General features: G+C 37.4%; 1 protein-coding gene across 1 annotated transcript in view; it reads left to right on the top strand.

The window, feature by feature from the left end:
- Positions 1-1,600: 1,600 nt before the first annotated feature.
- LOC148947624 (ileal sodium/bile acid cotransporter-like) overlaps positions 1,601-22,744 on the top strand; it is an 82,042-nt gene continuing 60,898 nt past the window's right edge. Inside the window, exon 1 of the mRNA XM_089095324.1 lies at positions 1,601-2,229. Within this exon, the coding sequence (XP_088951450.1) occupies positions 1,636-2,229 (594 nt within the window). The 5' untranslated portion in view covers positions 1,601-1,635. The remainder of the gene's footprint in view (positions 2,230-22,744) is intronic.

The following is a 22,744-nucleotide window of genomic DNA, read 5'->3' as shown; positions in this document are numbered from 1 at the left end:
TACGGATGTTTCCCATTGTTTACATATTGTATTTATTATCGGTAAGTATGCACACGTTTTTCGAGTGGGGGGAGGGTGAATTTTCTGCTGGGGGCATTTTCCATGGGGAGAAGTTTCTAGAAGGGGAACTTTTCAAGGGACATTTTGCACTGGGGGAATTTGCTGGAATTCTTTACGAAACTCATTTCATTTATCTTACTTTCTCTTTGCTGACTCAATTTTACACGTGGAGATGTTAATGGTAATTGTCCAGGGTAAATTTTTGCCGAGATTGAATCGTCTAGAGGATGTTTCCGTGGAGGGGGTGTCTGATTTTCCGGCATTATTTAAAAAGTGATAATAAATTAAATAAAAAACAGTTTTTTTAACTGAAAGTAAGGAACAACATTAAAACTTCGAACGAATAGAAATCTACGTATATGAAGGAGGGTTATCCCTTTCTCAAGACCTCACTCTCTAAGATAAAGCTTAACTTTTTGTGATATTCTTCAAGAACGACTTCTGAAACACAAGGTTAAATAGACCAATAAGAAGCCTTTTCAAAAGTACAAAAAAAACTTTGGCATGAAGAGCGAGGTATTGAGGAAGAGGAAGACCGCCCTCATATACGTAATACTTTCTGTTCGTTTTGAATCTCTATTTTGCTCCTTACTTTAGGATGAAACAACATTTTTTTTCTATTTAATTTTAGAAGAAACGATGGTGGGTCACGAACAATATTTGGGAGGTGACCTATGAACCCATGTCTACATCCTTCAGGACTTGAGATTCTTAACAAATGAGTCTTAATGACCTTTCAAGTGGCGTAAAAGCAAGTTATTACTGCTACCTTCCCCGCCCCTTTCCGAAAAATTACTAAGGGTGTGTAGGGGATAAGTTAAGGTTGGAAGGGCAGGGTGGGGGAGGGGAGAGGGAGTTGAGTATTATGAGTGATGGTGAATGGATTTGTTATTATTATTATTCTTTTATATTTTATTTATCTGTTATTATTTTTAATTCAATTATTTATTTATTTATCTGTATTTTTTCATATATATAGGTTATAGTTTATCTGTTTTCTTTTTTTATAATAGTTTTAGTTAAATAGTTGAGGTTTAAGTAAATAGTTGAGTTAATAGGTAAATAGTTACGTGGACTTTCGCGCGATCGCAAACCTTCATAGGTTTTCTCCAGCGTGAAAGTGTTGTTTAATTTATTTATTTGTTTGTGAATGAGGATTATTAATAAACTTACCTATTAAACTAAACTAAACTTGTCTTCTCCTACAAAAGAAAAGCTGAGATGGCGTGTATCGTCAATGGTAAAAGGGCTGATATACATCGGCCTCCAATCTTAGTTCCTATAAGGGTTGAATGTTTTCTGAAGCCAAAAATTACTTTTGACTCACAGAAAAAAAAAATAAAGATTAAAACAAATAGTATATTTTTCCAAAATATGTCTGCGCTATATTTTTCATTTTTATCTATTTACTTTATTTTTTATCCTAATTAAAGTGTCAATCAAAACTATTTACTTACGAGAATCTAAGATAGATAATAAATCAGAATAGATAAATTAATATCTATCAATTGTCTCATCTTCATAAACCTAGAGGAAACCAGCTAGTCTTCTTCTTGGTTTTCAAAGTGCAAAAAAATGAAGACCAAACCTTTTTGGCTCTTAGGACTGTGTCTGATTTTAATGCCAGGAATTAGAGGCCAAACACAAAAGAAAAGGATTAGTTTAACAGTTCATCCAAGCTCTCTGTCACAAGTGCCTCAAGGTCAAACATATGACATATGGTTTGACTTCCAATTATTAAATGGCGTTTCCATTGACAAAGAAATATCTTATGTCTTAAATAGCAGCTTTTCCGATAGCAGGATGGCCAATTTTGAAGGGAATGGAATTACAATTTCAGAAAAAGATATATTAGCAGGGAAAGGCAATATTTCAATGCCTTTAATTATACACGTCCTAGGGGAGCTATTCATAAACTTTACTGTTTATCAAAAACAAAAAGGATTAGTTAAACCTGGTTCATATTTACAAGTAAATAATTACAATGTTACAGCAGTGTCACAAAGTCAGGCAACGGACAAGATTTTTACCATTGTTTTAACTGTTTGTATTATGGTCAATACTGTCAATATGGGATGTGGCCTGGATTTGAACATTATCAAAGAAGTTCTCAAAAAGCCTGTTGGACCAACTGTTGGATTTTTAAGCCAATTCTGTTTCATGCCAATGGTAAGGAAAAATTGGTCTTATACCCAATTTGCACTTTTTAATATGATAAATTCCAGTGCTCCACAACCCAATTTTTAAAATACAAAAATTTAAGATACAATTAAAGCTATTTCATCCCATAGATCCTTAAAAATAATACCACCCTTGTACCAAGACTTGAGTCTAATCAAGAGTCTAATCAATCCTGTTATTTGTTTCCGGTTAATAAAGATTTTCGGATGTGAAGCTGAAATATTGAACTTTTTTATTATTGAAATTTTTTCCACTGTCTTTTTAAAATTTTACACCCATTTTCCATATTTTCTTTGTTTAAATTTGTCATCACAACTAGCATTATCATTATTACCGAGACTACTTTTGCCATTGTCATCATCAATATCGGCAGATCATCAACATCATCGATGTTGACTATCAAAAACATCGTTTCTTTCAGTATTTTTCAGTAAAGTACAAATTATGTTCTGGTCTTGAGAAGGTATGGGGGTTGTCAGCCCAACTCATGTTAATATCTGCTCCTTTTGAGTTCGACTTTGTTATTTATCGTAATTTTCGTCCTGGGTCTTGTTTATTTATTGATGGTGATTTGTGGTAGTTTTACGCGCCGTAGATTATTCAATTTAATTTCTGCTCAGTTTTGGTTTAATGGAGTTCTTTAATTTTCTTGGAAAAACTTATTTTGTGGAAAAAGTTTTTTTAAATGAATTTCTAATCGTTTTTTATTGACATAGTCTTTTTCATGCCAAAAAAATAATATGTTATGTCTTTTCGGTTGTTTCTGTAAGAATCCATAGTTTAGCTTCCTATTTGCTTGCTGGAGTAACTTTTATAACAGTTTTTAACAACATAAAAATCTTAACACAAATAGTTTTGTTTAATTTAGTTTTATACCTCCTTTAGTTGCCCAGAAAAATAAAACTTAATACCATTCCCAAAAATAATATCTATGCTCTTTGACAACCTGGATATACTTGCACTCTTTTGATTTAGTTAAATTTTCAACTTAATACCCTTAGTTGTTCTTGGGATATTGCTGAGATGTCTTATTGGCACCCAGCATACGCACCGTAGCTTTTAATTTAATTTTAAAGCCCAATGGGGAAATTGAATAGCTGTGGCATACCCAATATCCCTAGAGAGATAGTTACTGGACTGATCAACTATACTGGCCAAAATGGTTGTCTCAAAATTTTGATTGGATGTTTTTGGACAGTTGTGGGCTAAGGAGGAGGACTGCTTGCTCTCCAATCTCTTTTGACTCTTAAAAAGGGCACTAGAACTTTTAATTTCCAATCAGATTAGCTCCTTTACAAGTTTCAATGATATCACTAACTATGATAGAGCAACATTGCCTATGATATTACTTATATGCCCATTAAAACCTGCATGCATATAGTATTTTTGTTCAATTGAAACTCCTCCTAAACACTCCCTAAAAGTTTCACCTTAATACCCTTAGCGTCATTAGTTACAGTAACCGTAGGAGTTGTATTAAAAGTATGGACACAGTGTCCTCTGTCTAGTTCAAAATTCACCACAGCTTACCCTTAAAGATGTAATTTAGTAATGTATTCTGCTCCTGAAATATATTTTTGTCACCCTTTCGACAATCCGCATTCTCATAGCTCAGTATGATTTAGTTTAACATCCACCTAAATGTTGCTTGAAAGCTTCAAACTTAATTCATTAAGTTTCAAAGTAAAGCTTTATATAATCAATCGTTCCTGAAGCATTGCTGATGCGTCCTCTTAACAACCTGTGTGGGGATAGGGTGTTTCAATTTAGTTCAATAAAGTTTCAGTATTGCCTGAAAATCTTCACCTTAATACCCCTGGCTTTAGTAGCAGTAGTAGTAGCACCGGTAGTAATAGTAGTAGCAGGAGTAGTAGTAGCAGTAGTAGTAGCAATAGCAGTATGGGTAGTAGTAGCAGTAGTAGTAGCAATAGCAGTATGGGTAGAAACAGTAGTATTAGGATGCAAATATTACCTTTTGGTTAGTTCAACATCCCCCTCAGCAAGCCCTACAAGTTTCAACTTCCCAAACAAATCTGTTCCTAAAATATTGCTAATATACTCTTCTGAACTCTGCATACAGACAGTCTGTAGTGATTCAGTTTACCTTCCCCCTAAAAAACTCAAAGAAAATTCTACCTTCATACCCTTAGGCATAGGTGTATTAGTAGTCATAGTAGAAGTGTTAGTTTCAGCAGTACCAGTAGTAGTATTAATGTCAATAGCACTAGTAGAAGCCGAAGTACTAAAATATTGCCTTTTGATGATTTGAACATCCCTCTCATCAAGTCATGGAAGTTTCAACTTAATACAATAAGCTATTGCTATGACACTGCCGATATGTCTTTTTGACATCCTGTATATTTATATACTTCTTGAGATTTTTATCTTAATGCTCTTAACCTTACATGTAGTTGTAATAGAAGTAGTATTTGGAGCAATAGAAGTAGTAGAACTAGTTAATTTAGCAGTGATAGCAGTACAAATAACAGCATGTATATATTACCTTTTGGTCAATTGATTTTCTCCTTTAAGCTTTCTCCAAAATTTCCAACTTAATACCAAAAAAATTCATGAGGTACGCTCTTTTGACAACTTTAATGCACGTAGTGTCTTTTGATTTAGTTCAAATTTGCCCTAAATATTTCCACAAATTTTCACCTGCATAGACTTAGCCTTAACAGTACTAGTAGCACAGTAGTTGTGGTGGTAGCGGGGGAAGTAGTAGCAGTATTAGTTTTGTGTTAGTAGTAGTAGCAACAGTAGTAGCAGCAGTATTAATAACAGTAGCAGCAGGTATATGTTGTATTTAGTCGGTTGAACATCCCCCTTATGATTCCCCAGGAGTTCCCCCCTGATACGGTAAGCCATCCAAAAATATTACCGATGTTCCCTTTTGACCCTCAAAACTTTCCAAATAAGAAGTTTTTCAAAGAAAAGTAAAGGCTTTGTTAACTTAAAATCAGACGAAATAAACACCTACTATAACTCAAACTCAAAATGACCAGAAGTCAAACAGTTCGAGGTAACGAAATGTATAGTAAGAGCCACCCGGCTCAATAGTAACCGATACTCTAAAAAAAGGAATTTTGATACCAATGAATGCATTAAAAAAATAGTATTTTTATGCTGATTTTAAATATATAAGTTTCGTCAAGTTTAGTTATACCCGTCAAAATTTACGAGCCTAAGAAAATTTGCCTTATTAGTAGAGAGGGTGGTCCGAATCGTGAGGGGGCACCATATATGGGCATAGAGTCCCTAGGGAGAACACCTGTGCTGTCAGTCCGACGGGGCGGGGCACCAGATATGGGCATGGAATCCCCAGGGAGAACAGGTTTCCGAGAAATTGATTGCGTAACGTAGCCTAACCTCATGAGCTCGTGACGGGGGCATCATATATGGGCATAGAGTCCCTAGGCGAAATGGATTTCTGAGAACTTGATTGCGTAATCGAAGGGGAAATGAATTTCCGAGAACTTGATTGCGTAATCGATTGGGAATTTTATTTATCCGATAACGGGAAACAAATCACGTGTTTCCTTCTAGGCCAATCAGAGGGTTGGTTACATATTAGTGGGAGAGAATCGCAGAGAATATAAGGAAAGGATTTTTGCTATAGTTTCTATTAGTATGTGAATAGAATTCAAAGGAGTGAGAAGAACAGTTTAACTTTACTCATTTGGATATATATTTGTGTGTTGATGACGAGTGGAATGTTTACCCTATTAGAAGTTGATAGTGGAGTTGATGGCAATAATACAAGAGCACCAAACATTGCGGTGGAAATCACGAGAGGATCACGGCTTTGTCTGGAATGGGATGAAGTATATGCAAGATATGTGATATTCTTGAGCAAATTTAAAATGGAGGATCAATTATGTTTCGCTGCAAAAGTTGATATAGCACATGTGAATAGACTTCAATGTGCTTTAAGTGCATTGGTGAAACATATCGAAGACAATAAAATCTATCGCTAATTGTACATGCTTAGTATTATTATTGTTGTAATTATTCAATAAAATTGTTTCGAAATCGAAAATGTTCCTTTTCTTTTCGGGTCAGGTTAGGTTAGGTTAGGGCTAACGAATCATGGTCAGTCTAGAGTCAGCAGTCAGAGTGCAAGGATTGAAAAATGAATAAATTTGAGAAAGAGAGAATTAGATCAAATCTAGTGTTTATGGAAAAAGATTTGATTTTGGATGACGATTTTCTCGAGTTATCTCTTCAACGCAGAATATTCTCTCGGGGAACACTTGACAATATAATGAAAACTGATTCTCCTCCAACGGACTATTGTATGAAACTTTTAAGATGTGACTCAAATGCTTATACTCAATTTATTGATATATTAATTAGAACAAAGCAGAATAATATCGTGGATACACATTGCCACATACACATTTTGAAAACATTGCCAATGGATTCAATGTAGATGGCTCCTCCTTCGAAAGAGGTGACGTCACAGAGCTACTCCTCTCCCCATTCCCCTCCATGAATTTATCCGTCGGCAGGGACGATCAGTTTCATTTTAGCTGTAAGAGAGTTGACATCGGAAACCAAAAAAAATGTTCTATATATGTCCACTGTGCATATACACTCTTGGCAGTTGGATTCAATGTGAGAATTGTACAATTATTGATGACTATAGTGAAAAGTGTAAATTATGTAATTCTTGTAAATTACATAGAGGCTATGCAGTACAAATTAAAGGATGTAATTCATGTCTTAAGGAGATTTGTGACTCTCACCCTATAGGACATCTGTGCTCCAATTGTCACTATGATAAATGTGATCAGTGAGAGAATACTTACCCCGCTATGATTGGAAAGAATCCCAAACGTGATTTTAGTTTATTTCTACGAGATTGGTATCGTCGTGGATTTAAATTATTCTGGGAAGAGGAATCTGGTCTACGATTCAACTGTTGGGGTAACAAGAAAATTTGGTTTCTACGTCATCGTTGTGACGACACTGCCTATTATGACTATAAACCAAGTGATTTTTATTTGGCAGTTACCGAATGTGATTCATCATTTGAAAACACTGTATGTGATATTGCTTCAATTAGACAGATTGAAATTCGTGAATTTCATAATATGAATACAAATAATTTCATTGACTTTACAAAGAGTAATGACAAGAGTGAAGTTACATTGTACTGTAGAAAATGTGACCCTGACTTTGCAGTCAATCAAGATCAATATACAGTGAATCCAAATGATTTACCGGCATTAGTGGTTCACGACAGTTGCCTATACACCGATGAAGAAATCTAAATTGAAGATTTAAAGACATTGTTGTATATATATATATGCATTTTATTAATAAACAAATTCACAAACATTTTTATGCACTTTACTCGTAGGGCACTGAAATCAATATTATATAGGTCTGAGAGGATATTTTCCACTAGAAAGTCGTTCAGACGTGGATTATCACCATAAATATGGAGAAACTGCTTGTAAGTATAGCCGCGACATCGGAACACAAAATATAGTAGTGCATGAAAGCCACAGCTTTTAGTCGTTAGATCCTGCACCCTCTTCCGATTTTGAATAATAGTTTTCCCACTGCTCTCAATATAGTTGCTGATGTGGGGTGTGTAAAATGTATAGGGTAGACCAAGAGGATCAAAAAATTCAATCGTCTTCATTGTTTGAAAGATGCACGGCCAATGACCCGTCAGCACAGTCGACAGACTGCTATTAACAATAATTAAGCTATTGTTTGCACTTTGAATTTTTCCAAGAAAGTCCGAGGGCAGACAATAGGATTTGTACTGGGACATGTATGGATCCATATTAAATACATTGATTATTTGACTGGTGTTCATGGTGCCAAGTCTAGTAGAACACTGCCTTCGGGAGTGATTTCTCAATAGGTTTCATATTGATTTAGTGAGATTAGTGCAATACTCTCAGCCAATGGGTCGGCAAATGTACACTCTAAACGCACACTCCCCGTACGTACTATACTCATATCCTGTGTGCCAGACAAATCCAGTACAATGATACCATGTGTTTTAGCAAAAATATCTTCGGTTATACCATTTTCAAATAGTTGCTAATTATGATCTAGGGTTTGCATTGTCAACTCATACAATGTTCTAAAGGATATACCAAAAGATAGATTGTAGAGTGGTATGCCATTTACTTTGCACACAAGAGATGAAAGTCTAAACATTTCGAATTTATGTGGACATTTAGTCCATGAACCTAGTGCACTAGCACTTCTTACAAATTCTAAAGCGAGTTTTGATAGGATTTCACACTTGATAAAGGATGGGTCGGTGAAGTTGCGTGATCCCACGGCAATTTGTTGTGGATTGGTGATTTTATGTGGAACATGTATTTTAACAGTATTGCTATTGGCTCTCATTTTTTCCATTGCCAGAGCAACAGAACTCATGACTTGTTTTAGGTGCGTATGAAGTATGGCCGAGGTTAGGGAGAGAGTCACATCAGGAATACTAGAATGTTCTTTTCCCAATACGAAATTTGATGGTGAAAGCGTTTATTTTATATCCAATTTAACATTGGGCGGCAGCCATTGGGGTATATTAAATATTTCATGATATATTTTTCCAACTAGAGGTAATTCGCTAGTTGTAGCATTTTTAAGTGCATCTGTACTAACAGTATTAGTAATATATTCATATCCATTGGAGGTGCCTCTCAATTCCTTGTATGACTTGGGTGTCATCAGCATGAATTGCATATAGCTTGTATAATTTGAGAGATTATTGCTTGTGCTCACCAGCGTGCCATTGATGTCGACACTGATTTGACGAGATAGATTATGTAATATACAATTTTGATAGGAAATTCCATAGGCACAAACTGGTAATGTATTGTCAGATTTTCGGACTATTATTTGTAAATCTATAAATGTCGAAGACGTTCCCATAAAGTAGTCTTCATTGGAATAAATTTGAAAGTGTATATTATCAGACAGGGGTTGCTGAGGATAAAATTGTTCAGAGTATCCATGCTTGACACTCACATCAACATTTTCTGCATTGAATAGATTCAATGATGAGGTGATTGAAGGTTAAGAATCCTTATGCGGTAGGTAGGACATCTTAGGAAAAGAAATCTAGTTTCGATCTAACAATTCTCTTCATGGGGTTTCTTCTTCTGTTTACACTACGTGTAGGCTTTTTCCTTCTTTTCTTTGACAAGAGTGGTGATGTCTTTCGTTTCCGACCTGAGTGGAGACTGATGAGTGATGCAGTGTTTCTCGACCTTTTTAAACCTTTTCCATTTTGTTTTAATCTCTCGCCAAGAGTTCGCCCACTGGACCTAAGATTTTTCAAAGCACTTTTTTTTAAAATCCTTGCTAGAGCCCCAATCGTATAGTGTAGAGGATGCAAAATCTGTCGCAGCCGGTACAATATATTTTCTAGCCAGAGGTAGTGCAGAGCGAAAGAGCTGAGCAAACCAACTGCCAAGACCGTAGCCAGACACTGACGAGCGGCCTTTGTAACAGTCCAGTTCGTTGCCCAGTTTTCTTTCGCCAAGAGTATTAACATTGCAGTCAATATCAGGACAAATGAATACCATTTTTCTGTTTGAAGTCTTGTTGTTGTTGAAGGATGGGTCAAAAATGGCATGTAATCACAGCCAAATGTTTTTAAATTTCTAGAGGATCACCCAATTCAGTTTATAGTGTTAACTGACAGAGTTCCAAATAGGAAGTGTTTACGGGAATATACTGAAGATGCTTTATATTGTAGTGGTGAATATGTTCTCGATTGGTTTTTCGTTCAAGAACTCGTAGGAGAGGAAAATTTGAATTACCGACTCGAGCTGTTTCCACAAATGAAGCGTAGAAAAATATACAAGTGTCCGTGGAGAAGGCAGGTGGGTAGTCAGCAAAAATGAAATTAGTGTTTCCGGCACTTTTACCGTTGATTATATTGAACTTAAAGCCAAGAACACCCTTTAGGTTATCATTGAGCATAACCTTTTCATCGGCAATAGGTGAACTAATATAGATCTTGCCCTCCTCCTTTGAATAGTTGAAATGAAAAGCTCCTTTTATACGAGCGGAAATTCTTTTATTAATAAAACGACATAAATCATTCATACAGGTGAGTTCCTCATAGGGTAATTCAATATATGAATAAGTCATCCAATTGATTTTTTCGATTTGTTCTTGATCACCTGAAGGTGGTGGCAGCCAATCAAAGGGTCTAATTTTTATATCATATTTACGATCTTTTCTCAGGATGTCATAGGTATTTTTGAGAATACAGTCGACAAGAGCCACCTCATACGCGCCCTCGAATTTGATGGTGGGAGAGAGTTTTGTCTAAAAATCACTTGTTCTTTTCAAGTCATTGTAGAGAGGATCAGAAACACTGGACATGAAAGTCACATAGAAATCATTGGGCATTGTTAATGTCTTCAGCACTGACCCAAGAATCAAAATCTGAGTTGTATCCTAGCCAGCGAACAAGCAACAGTCTTGTGCCTCGATCATTACATCTCATTCATACATTCTCGAGTCGATACAATTTGTAGGCGTGTATCACTCAATTCTATTCTAAGTAGTTAGAGACGACGGTAATCTTTTCAGATTTGGTGCATCGCAGTCGATATTTTGTGACCTCAGTTTCTAAAATTTTAGGCACTTTAAAAAGCTCGGTGCTCCATAAATAATTCCCCTTTTCAAAAATATTGTTGGTTCTATTAATTTGAACAATATCACCAACATTGAATTTCTTCTTCACATTTTTTTTCACCATTGGAGTATTGCTTTAGAAAAGCATCAAATGTATTTTCACTGTCATGAACTTCCCGAGGGCTTGAGTTGGACAGAGATCGATGAGGTCGATGGTTGTATATTCGCATTATTTTATCTAAATCATGAATAAAAGCAGATGTATTTTTCAGTGTACAATATCTTGAAATTAATAGACGAATCGTTCTTATTAATCGTTCAGCCAATGCAGCCTTTATCGGGCTGTGACTATGATAAAGTTTTGTATTATATTTCAATAGAACTTTTTGCACATGGGGATTAACAAATTCACTACCACGATCCGATTGAATTTTTCTATAGCAATCCTGTTCAAGAACACTTTCAATGGCCCGAGCAATTTCAAAACCTCTCTATGACCGTAATGGAATGGCATAGGCATAGCGACTAAAGACACTGATTACCACCAGAATATATTTGTAGGGTGCATTGTGACGCTGTTGAATTGCGTCTAAAGTTAAAAGATCCGTTTGAATTATATGCAGAGGTAAAAAGGCTTTTGTTGGTCGATATTGTTTGCCATCAAGCCTGTGATTCCGATGCAGTGTGTAACTCGGTTCATTCTGTAGATACTCTTTTGCTTTTTTTAATGTGCTGTCAGAGACAACTTTAGAAAGCGTTTTGGGAGAACTTTAACTTCCCGCTTCACCATTATTTTCATACACACCTTTCAGAACTTCATCCATTTTGAACGCAAACACGTAGTGTAATGTCCACTCCCCTTTTGCACACTGGAGGTTGAATAAATTCGTCTTCGCTCTTGACTAGCAGCCACAGGTGTTATAAAATCATTGCTGCTGCTGCTGCTGATAGCATTTTCAAATATTGAATCTTCTTCTTTTTTAAATTCTGTTGGTGTTGTTGGAGGACTATATTCTCTTGGTTTCTGTAGAATTTGCTTATTGCCAATAAGACTTTTGGGAAAGTTTGATACACTTAGAAAGGTGTATAGATTATTGTCAAATGATAAAAGTCCTTTACGATTCGTCACCATATCACAAATTAAATCAACTAGATTATAACTTTTTCCCTGAATTATAACTCATTTCCCCGAGCTATCGACTTGAACTTGATGTTAATCACCAGTTTCGAACATGAGATATGATAATACTCTTTTACTCTGTTCTCGATAGGTCACTGGCAATAGGTTTCGAATTTTCGATACAATTGAATTCAAGCCTTTCTCCTCTGAATGCACTGCTGCAGAGACTTGAGGAGATATTTCCTGTATACAAGGATTAGTGAAAGTGGCGGCGGCGGGTCTATCAAGATAAGTTTAATGATTATCTACATATCTCAACTCATCTTAAAGTAAGAGCAGTTTTCTGTTATCGGGAATATTCACATTATCAATTAACTTGCCTATCTTTTCTTCAAAATGTTTTACGGGCGAGAGGACAAGTTCAAATGGTGTCAATTTATAGGGTTTAGCCATTCTCTCTAGAGAAAACTGTTTACAAGTCCTGCAATTATTGGTAGTAAAAGTGTGAAAAAGCTACCGCCCGCTTGAAAGAGACGTTTTCTTTAAAAAATTTTTCCCTTATTTTTACAAGCCAAGGCGCGTACAGTGGAACGATGTTCCTTTGTGTGTTGTCTAAAGCCTTCTGACAGTTGAAGATTGCTCTCGGTTAAATTTGAACAAAGTTCAGAACTTATGTTAAAGACATCATTGTAGACACCAGGTCTAGCATAGCCATTCTGATCCGAGGTTTAGATGTGCCCAAAACGGAAAATAAATGCCGTTGTTTATGTTGTTTTATCAGTGCCATAATGTCAACTAATAGCCTTTTCTATGATCCACCGGAAGATATGCTGTAAATTTCATAGTCGAAAATTTCGGTGACTACACGTAGATCCTCGGGCGTGCTCTGATTAAGATCCAGCAAATTGTAACCGTAGGGCTTATTAGTTGCCTGAGTGTACGCTGAAAACATAAATTGAGGGGCGCCAGGGTATATCTGTTTATTGAGAGTTATTAGCGAGCTAGAATCACGAACAACTCGATAGATAATATAGATGGTGCAATTCAATGCAGGGGTTCGCATACATTTGCTCTGATGAAACAGATTGTGTAGAACTAGGGTTATGGAAATCTGTTCATGGTGGGAGCAAAAGGTGAACAGTTGTAGTATTTCCTGTGAGAACTGTCCAATGGATTCAGCCAAATCATCAATAATTAGCCACGAGTTTGGTTCAATACTATAGAAAACATCAAGTCCCCGTATGAATTGTATTGGTATGGTTGTGGCAATGGCTTTTATTTGATCATAAGACTACACCCAAATATTAAAACAATTGTAAATTTTCTTTGGTTTTTCGAAAAACATTTTTCTGAAAATCTTGAATGATTTTAGCTAAAAGTTTTGTTTTCCCGGACATTGAGGGACCACACAGAAATGATCTGAAGTGTGTTTTAAATTGATACATGCTGCTGCTGCTGTTGTTGATAACAATCGGACTACAACTAACTGTAAATCATATGTGTACATTGAATAGGTAGTAGTAATTTCCCCATAAATCTATCTACGTTAACAAGAGCAACAACAAAAACAATATTTCTTGGTCGTTTATTCAACATGAAAACTCTATTTGTTCAACATGAACAACAACAAAAACATAAGAATAACACTTGTTCAACAAGAACCTGACGAAAACATTATTTCATGGTCATTTATTCAACATGAAAACTCTATTTGTTCAACATGAACAACAACATAAAAATGTTGTACTTTATGTACAACATAAAAAAACACTTTTGTTCAAACATGAACAGCAAGAACAACTCTTATTGTCTTAAAAAACACTTTTTGTCCAGCATCACTCTATGTACATTAACACAGTAGCATACTTTTTGTACAACAGCACTTGAAAACAATAAAAACACTTTAAAAAAACTGATAGCACAGTTGAACATTATGAATTTAAATGGGGGACCCCCCCCCCAGGGTCGCGGGGGCCGAAGGCCGGCCGCGGGCGGGACCCCCCACCCCTGGGGCCGGCTGCGGGCGGGACCCCCCACCCCCCGGGAGCCACGGGTTCGAAACAGTACAATAGTTGTCGTCCCTGCTGCACGATAGGTTGAGTCATGGTTAAGTTGGTTAGGTTGGGTTAGGTTAGTTAATTTATGAAAGGGTTAGAGCATTTAATTTATGAAAGGTTAGTGGTTAGGTTAGGTTAGTTGGTTAGTGGTTAGGTTAATTTATCCAGACCAAGTTGATTGCGATAGTCTATGCATTCAACTCGGACTGAAATACGGTAGTGGCCATGTGGCAGCACACTTACACCATTCTCGAGCACATAGACTTTGTCAGATATACATGACATTGCATTTTTTTCCACTCTTACAGTATAATTTCTCTACTGTATAGAGCGAATTGCAAGCACTTGTGCTCTCGGCACTAGGCTACTTTCAACACAGTCTCTGTACACGCTCATGTTGAAATTGCTCTTTACAAAATGTGTAGGCACCCCTTTACACGCCTGTTTTACATCCCCATAATGAGTTTCAACGCAATAAACTTTAGGACCCGGGAACACCCCCCTGGATATCAAATCATTCCCTGTCTCTGATTTTAACATTAGTAGTTGGTCGGGGGCCTGATGTTTCACCAACTCGGGGTAGAGGGACGGATTCCAGTTGGTGAAATCCATCCGCGAGCTGATGTCTTCCCCATTTTCTAAATCACCCAATAAATCCTCGGTTTTTACCTTTAACAGCAGAGAATCTGTATCCCCATAGTAAACCTGAACCTTCCCCTCCCATGGCCGTTGCACCTTGCACACATGGTAAAAAACGACAACATGACCTTTTTGGAAATTTCAAGTACTGAACTACCTCCTGCTATATTCTTGTTCAGTACCACATTTCGCTTTTTTCCTGTGTAGAAGAACCATGCCAGCCTCTATGCTCGTGAACAATGTAAAATTGGGGTCGGCAATAATTCGTGCACACTCTAAAGGATCAGTCACGACGTCGCAGCGAGATCTGTTGCGTACGCTTTCACACATTTTGCCAAACGCTGAATTTAGAATGAGTTTGTACATTTCCTTCTCTACTTTGGAGTTTGCCCTAGAGCGTTTATCAACAAAAGTGTCGATAAACGTTTTCAAATATGGTTTCTGACCGAATGGCAGGACCCTATATATTTTGGTGATCTTGAAACCATTGTTCACCATCCAGTGCAAAAGCACACGGTGAACAACAATATTCACCTTAGGGTCCAAATCTGCAATCAGTTTTTGCTTAGATGGGGTCCAGTTCATCCCCATTTCTTCGACCGATGATCGATTGTAGGGGCTCAGTGAGTCCCTGATCAATGGTCGATTGATACAGGGAAAAACAAAATCTCTGACTGAATCATGAATCGCCAGTGGAATATGCCCATCAATTTCAAAGAACCATCTTTGTGGCCCATTGTCCTCGATGGTGGAAATGTCGGGGAACTCATAAAGATTCTCAAGCCATTGATAGTTCCCACACGGCAAAGAGTAGTGAGACATTGCCGAGGGGTACAATGAGTTCACGTCCAAGAACACTGCATTTGACTTTGCACCGGTGTTTTGTCCGCTCGGATCGGTTGACAAGACGCAATCCCCATGAAAAACATACCCTCCCCTCATTGAATGCTCTACAAAAAGGTGTTGATCTACATCGGTGACTAGACCTATTTCCTCCCTACTAATTTTTAAAATCAAGTCCATCACCAAATGCGGTGTGGAAAAATAATAACCTATATCTAACCCGAACTCTGAATACATTTGGTCTGTGTTCTTGCAGACTATATCTAACAGAGTTAAAACGTCACTGGTCAAGTACTGTCTACAATAATCCCACCCATTTTTACACTTCCCCTTAGACCACACCTTCTTGGCAAACTCATAGTCCTCGGCTGTGCATTCACTGTTGGTGAGTGAATTGTAGAAAGCTTCAATTGGAGGTAGTTTCAACTCGCTTAAGCGAGCGCCAGAACAGTAATAGTCGTATGCGTATACACCTTTGCAGATCAATAGGTCATACATTTCACTGTCTTTAATGTGATGTTTAAGCAAAGGAAGGCTATCAATATTGTCACTTTTCTGCACTTGAATCAATTGACTCAATGCCTTGGGAAAAAAACTAAAGGAATACAAAAAACTGATTTTACTACATCACGTATGCCCATTATTTACTATCTGCCATTTCAGCTCGAGAAGCAACAACTTCTCGGCCGATTTGGGAATAATGTTATATTTAAATGAATTATTTACCCATGGACTATCTACTCCCCCTCCCTCCCTGTGCATACGTGCCAGTGCCGGTAAAATAAATTTTAAATCATAATTTGCATTGTGGATAAAAACTGGGATAAAAAACTGCTGGCTAACATTTAAGTTACACGATTGATGCGCTACCCCTCTAAAATTACTACCCCCAGATGATATTTCCTGCCAAAAGTGATTATGGTCTCCGACTTTCCCCTTCCCCCCTCTTGTGCCTTTCCCCTTAGTCCCCTCTTCAAACTCCCCCTTACAAACCCAACATATGTTTTGATTTTTAATCGCGAGACAATCCTCTGCAGACAACAGCATTGGGTAATGCGTATTTCTCAACCGAGAAATAGCGCCATTAGCCGTGCCAATTAATTTAGTCAGTGCCTTGATCATACACTCTCCCTTATCCAATGTTTCTACTATTTCTAACAACAATGGTGTTATAACTGTCTCTTTGCGCATGGGCATAGGACACTGCAATAGCTTGATGTTCTTTGATTCGGTTTGGAAATCGAGGATCGTTCACTTCCACCAGCTTTGCCTCACAATCCAAAGATATTTTGTTGCTCTGGAGGAGGGTGTTTTGAAAATTTTTAAAGCGTAAAATGGCCCTATCCCCTGAAACCGTTTCCACTCACTGGTAGCCATGCCGTCTACAGTGCTTCATATGATCCCGTAGTTTTATATCGCTACGAAATTGTGACAGGCATGTCGGACAGTAGAAACATACCCCCCTTGTCGTACCCTCCTCCAGAACTCTAGTGAGGTCTGTAAGAGGATTGAAATGGCCGACTGAATGGGCAAGGTTACTAGATTGTGATGTGTACAACAGCCATGCCCAGTATTTAGCCAATTCAATTGAAGGACCCCTTACTGGGAAAACCACCCCCTTCTCTTTTGAAGGAAACCCATCTTCAAATTCAGTTTCATACTGAACCACAGTAACGCTGATATTTAAATGGGTATTGGGCCTTTCAAAAATATCAATAGATCTTAGCGTTACTGGGTATCTATACAAGTGAAATCTACACGTGGGAAATTGGACCCGTCCTTCCCATGTACATCAAAGTTATCTAAATTCATCTTTGAGGCTTCATCTTTCAATGGTCGGAAAGCTGAAATGAGGAAAGCGTACTTGAAATATTTTTGATCTGTTTCAAAAGGAATTCGCTGGACACCTTGACAATCTTCTAAATCAGGATAATATTTTAAAATTGTACCCTTATCTCTATGCCCTCCTCTTAAAATAATAGCTTTCTTAAATTTATAAATATTAACACTTAAATTTTCAACATAAAGAACTACAGACCCGCTCCCATTTTCATTATAATTCTCAAAATGCATAATAATATGACCTATCCACTCGGAAAAAGCACCCTCAAAATTCTTTAAATTTGGATAAATCACACGCATCTCAGTATGTACATAATGGTGGTAAACTTCACTTTTTTCCTCTCATTTAAATAAAACACCTTTAAAACAATAGAAACCTTAATTGAATCCCTCCCCCCTCCCCACAACTGAATTTGGTTCTCCAGCAGTGCACGAATTCTATCTACATACTTATGCAAAATTTCTACGGGTTCAAACACAAAATTAACATTCAAAAGCGAATTAAAAGGGTCCCCAAAAGTCGCAGCATAGATAACTATGCTGTTTAAAATTTTATTCGATAGCTGAAATTCTTGGACTGATGTAAATTAGGTATTACCCTCCTCCTCCCCCTCTTGCCTATTATCACCACCCCCTCCCCTACATTGTTCAATAATAGAGTTGTTCTAAGCCACTTCATTCGTTTGAAGTGGAAATAGGTTATCAGGGGCTAGAGGAGGAGGGTTCCCTGTTAATTCCCGGGTAAAATCATCTAAAAGCTCAAGGTGTTTGGACTCAGGTCCCCCTGCTTAACTGCAATATTATCTACATTAAAATAATCAGCTAATAAGTCATCATAGTTATCTGAAATTTGATGTAAAATGATATCATCCCATGGTGAATTGTTGGAGAGCCCCATAGGCGCGTCCTCTCCTTCTCCAACTGATGAGGATGATGATGGCGAATGTGGAACCAAGACAACCTATAAAAAAACAGCTTATTTTCAAAGTGTCTAAATCACCCCTACTGTTTTTAAAAAATTGGATTATTATTGCTTAAAAACACGCTTAATAGCTGTAGCATATACACTATTCAATATATTCTGAAAGTTCCAACGGAACGCAAATCTAAAACATTACATAGTAGGTTTTGATTTTGTTCAAACAAGTCCTCCCCTTCAATTTCCACTATTTAATGCTCTCCTCCGAGTAGGCCTAGCGGGCCCCGCGGCGCTCCCCGACCCGCGGTGCTTCGCTACAGTGGAACAGAGAAAATAGCAATGATTAGAAAAAAAGAGTGGTTTTCTTTGACAAAGCAAAAACAAAAAAAAATTACATTATATTTAGATATCTCTCAGGGAGGGAGGAGCAGAGAAATTTAAAACAATGGTTGGGGCGGGGGGTTAATATTTTAATATCTATGAGACACACACACACGCACACTTTTATAGCGCGATGAAAAATGGGTTTGTTTAGATATTTCTATAAGTTAGGTAAAAAAATGCTCACATTTTTATATCCCGGCTGCAGTTGGGTGCCTGAAGGCCCTGGAGAAGCATGTTGGACCTCCTGACCTTGTGTTGGTGGGACAGCTCTTGAAGGCAACGCATGATGGACAGTGGACGGGCCGACGGCGTTACATTCTTGCGTCGATGTGGCAGCAGGGTTCTCCAACCAGTTGCTGGCGTGCTGAGGGGCTGCCTCACCCTCTCTTGCTCTCTTTACAGGTGGAGGAGCCGCAATACATTCTTCATAATTGTCCTTAAAAGAAGAGAAAAAAGTTAGTATTGAAATAATTTCCCCCTTTTTTACAGAAGAATAATTAGTATCCCCCAGCCCCACTAACCATAAGTTTGTGTTGTAAGCATTTATCACTAAGAAGCCCCCACCCCCTAAGCCAAAAGCAAAGCAAAAAGGTAAAATATGCGAGAAATGCTACTATTTTTACCTTGCTGAGAAAATATTTTTTAAAATCTTCCCCGTCAATAGGCTTTTAAAATAGAAAAAGATTGTTAGCCTAGCAGGTAATAGGCCTAAATTACAATCTAGGATGTAAATGGTATCTATGCACTACACATAATAAAGCTGTCTTTTTCTTAGAAACCCCCGGTCCTCTTACTACCGAAACGCGAAGAAACAGTTTTGTTTTTTAACTTTACAATATGGTGATAGAACTGATGCTCTATAGGCTTTTAAAATAGAAAATGATTGTTAGCCTATCTGGTTATAGGCCGAAATTACAATCTTGGATGTAAATGGTATCTATACAGTACACATAATAAAGCTATTTTTTTTCTTAGAAACCCTCGGCCCTCTTACTGCCTAACGCGAAGAAACAGTTTTGTTTTTTCACTTTACAATTGTGGCGATAGAATTGAGGCATGGCCCCCTCCCCCCTTTTCAGCAATGCCCTAAAAATATTGTTAGCAAATATTTTTGGGGAGTAGCTCGTTTAACTCCTCCAAATACAGGTTGCACAGGACTGCGTCTCCCGACCCCCACAGCGATCGCCCCCCTGTATACGATAAACTATAATATTCTAGTAAAAAAAAGCAGCATTTTGAGATAAAAAGAATCTAGTTCTATAAGTAATTGACTAGAAATTAATGAAAAATATTATTATGAGATAGCGAAGAGATAAAAACAGTTTATGGCTACAGTGGGGCCCGAGAAAATTGGAAAGATTAAAAAAAAAGAGTGGTTTTCTTTGACAAGGCAAAAACAAAAAAATTACATTATATTTAGATATCTCTCAGGGAGGGCCGAGCAGAGAAATTTAAAACAATGGTTGGGGCGGGGGGTTAATATTTTAATATCTCTGAGACACACACACACGCACACTTTTATAGCGCGATGAAAAATGGGTTTGTTTAGATATTTCTATAAGTTAGGTAAAAAAATGCTCACATTTTTATATCCCGGTTGCTGTTGGGTGTCTGAAGGCCCAGGCGAAGCAAGCTGGACCTCCTGACCTTGTGTTGGTGGGGCAGCTCTTGAAGGCAACGCATGATGGAAAGTGAACGGGCCGACGGCGTTACATTCTTGCACCGATGTGGCAGCAGGGTTCTCCAACCAGTGGCTGGCGTGCTGTGGGGCTGCCTCACCCTCCCTTGCTCTCTTTACAGGTGGAGGGGCCGCAATATATTCTTCATAATTGTCCTTAAAAGAAGAGAAAAAAGTTAGTATTGAAATAGTTTCCCCCTTTTTTTTACAGAAGGAAAATTAGTATGCCCATAACCTAGCCATAATTTTGTATAGAATGCATTTATCACAATGAAGTCCCCCTCCCCCCTTTTCAGCAATGTTCTAAATATATTGTTAGCAATTATTTTTGGGAAATATCTCGTTTCACTCCTCCAAATACAGGTAGCGTAACCTAGCCTAATTATTGCAATTGTCTGAAAGTGTTTTAACTTGTCGGAGAAAAACAATCTCTTTGGCTATGCCGCAATCGTAAACACACAGGAAAATCGTAAACACACAAACTAATTATAAACTTCCGCGGAGCTTTATGTCAAAACAGAGCGGTCTAATGACAACAGAGCGACGGATGTCAGTTGTCACTTTTGCTAGGATACAGAAAGGTGCACTAAAATTGCAGACGGTGAAAAAGTCACCTTTTCGAGAAATAGAATTATTTCCAATGAAAGAATTACAGTCATAAAGAGAGGGGGGTTTAGGTGGTAAAAAGAACATATTTTACGTTTTCTAGTGAGTATAAAGATAGCATAGTGGAGTTTGTATTAGAGTGGGAGGGGCGAGGGGATTTACCTGAATATACTAGAGGATGACCAAGGAAAATAATTTTATTTTGAAAACTGCATTTTTCTATAGTTCTGTAGTAGCAAATGTTATTATTATGTTCCTGTATACGAAAATCAAAATAGGATTTCTACCGTTATAAAAGCGTGTAGACGTAGTTATATAAAATAAAGTAATTTTTGGAGGGGTTGCAACAAAAGATCTGATTTGTCAACTGAAAATAGAATAATTCCGTGAAATTTTAAGTAAAATAATTTTATTTAGTTGCAAACTGCAAAAATATTTATGATGTCTGAGAAATAATTTCAATTTTTTAATTCAGACCAGAAAAATACCTGAAAATTACAATTTTTTTTTCTTATGTTGTAACTACTTAAAAGATTATTTCATTTGCCAGTTCAAAATTAAAATTGTCTCCTGGAACCAAACATTTTGGCTTAAATTCTAAAGTGCCCATCTCTATAAGACTGTGCTATTTTTCTATAGGAAAAAAAAGAATTTCAAATAAATTTTATTTTATTTTAGTTCCCAGTTCAGAATCGCTAAAGTTAATATGTAAACTGCATAAATATTTACGGTGTCAGAGCAATAATTTTTATGTTCAAATTCAAACTAGAAAAATACCTAAAATTTTTAGAATTAGTTTTATTTTTTGTTTGCTAAATACACTCACTTGGATGTGTTTGGGGAAATGGTAGGTGTGAGGGGGGGGAGGGGGTAAATTGAGCTTCTACTATTAAAAATTGCACTAGCCCTTTCCATTTCCAATCGAATGAGCCCTTTTTGAAGATTCTATGACAACCCTTTCTATAAAGCCCTTATATGCCCCAAGAGCATAACTTACAACCCTTACCCTTAGGGTTGTAGGGGGGGGGTTCATCCTCAAATGCCTGATTTCCAGAACTTTCAACTACGTTGAACAAAATGGCCATCATAAAATTGTGATTGGATGTGTTCGAAGAGATGGTGGGCGTGAGAGGGAGGTTAGTTGCCCCTCAATTACTTTCGACAATTAAAAAGGGCACTAGCCCTTTCAGTTCCAAATTGAATGAGCCCTTTTTGAAGTTTTTGTGACAACGCGTTCTACAAAAACCTTATATGCCCCATGACATAACTACGACCCTTGCTCTGAGGGTTTCGGGGGTTTCGTCATCCTCAAAGACATAATTTCCAGAACTCTCAACAATGTTGTACAAAATGCCTGTATCAAAATTTGGATTGAATGTGTTCGGGAAAATGGTGGACGTGAGAGGGGGGATAGTTGCCCTCCGATCACTTTCGACTATTAAAAAGGGGACAAGCCCTTTCCATTTCCAATCGAATGAGTCCTTTTTGTAGTTTCTACGACAACACTTTCTATAAAAACCTTATATGCCCCCAGGACACGGCTTGCAAAACCCTGCCTTGTGGGTTGTGGGAGGGGGTTGTCATCATCAAAGACCTAATTTTTAGAACTATAAGCTATGTTGAACAAAATGGCTATCTTAAAATTTTGATTGGATGTGTTTGGGTAAATGGTGGACATGAGAGGGGGATTAGTTGCCCTTCAATCACTTTCTACTATTACTACTACGAACAACTCACCGCAGCACCAAGCCACCTGAGGCCAACAGGGCTACGCATGATCCTCCTCCATC

Source organism: Artemia sp. Qi Xiang Cuo, chromosome 10 (assembly GCF_049724085.1).
Source record: "Artemia sp. Qi Xiang Cuo chromosome 10, ASM4972408v1, whole genome shotgun sequence".
NCBI classification, from domain to species: Eukaryota; Metazoa; Arthropoda; class Branchiopoda; order Anostraca; family Artemiidae; genus Artemia; species Artemia sp. Qi Xiang Cuo.
The sequence above is the reverse complement of the archived record's forward strand: the minus strand, read 5'-3'. Positions and strand labels throughout refer to the sequence as shown.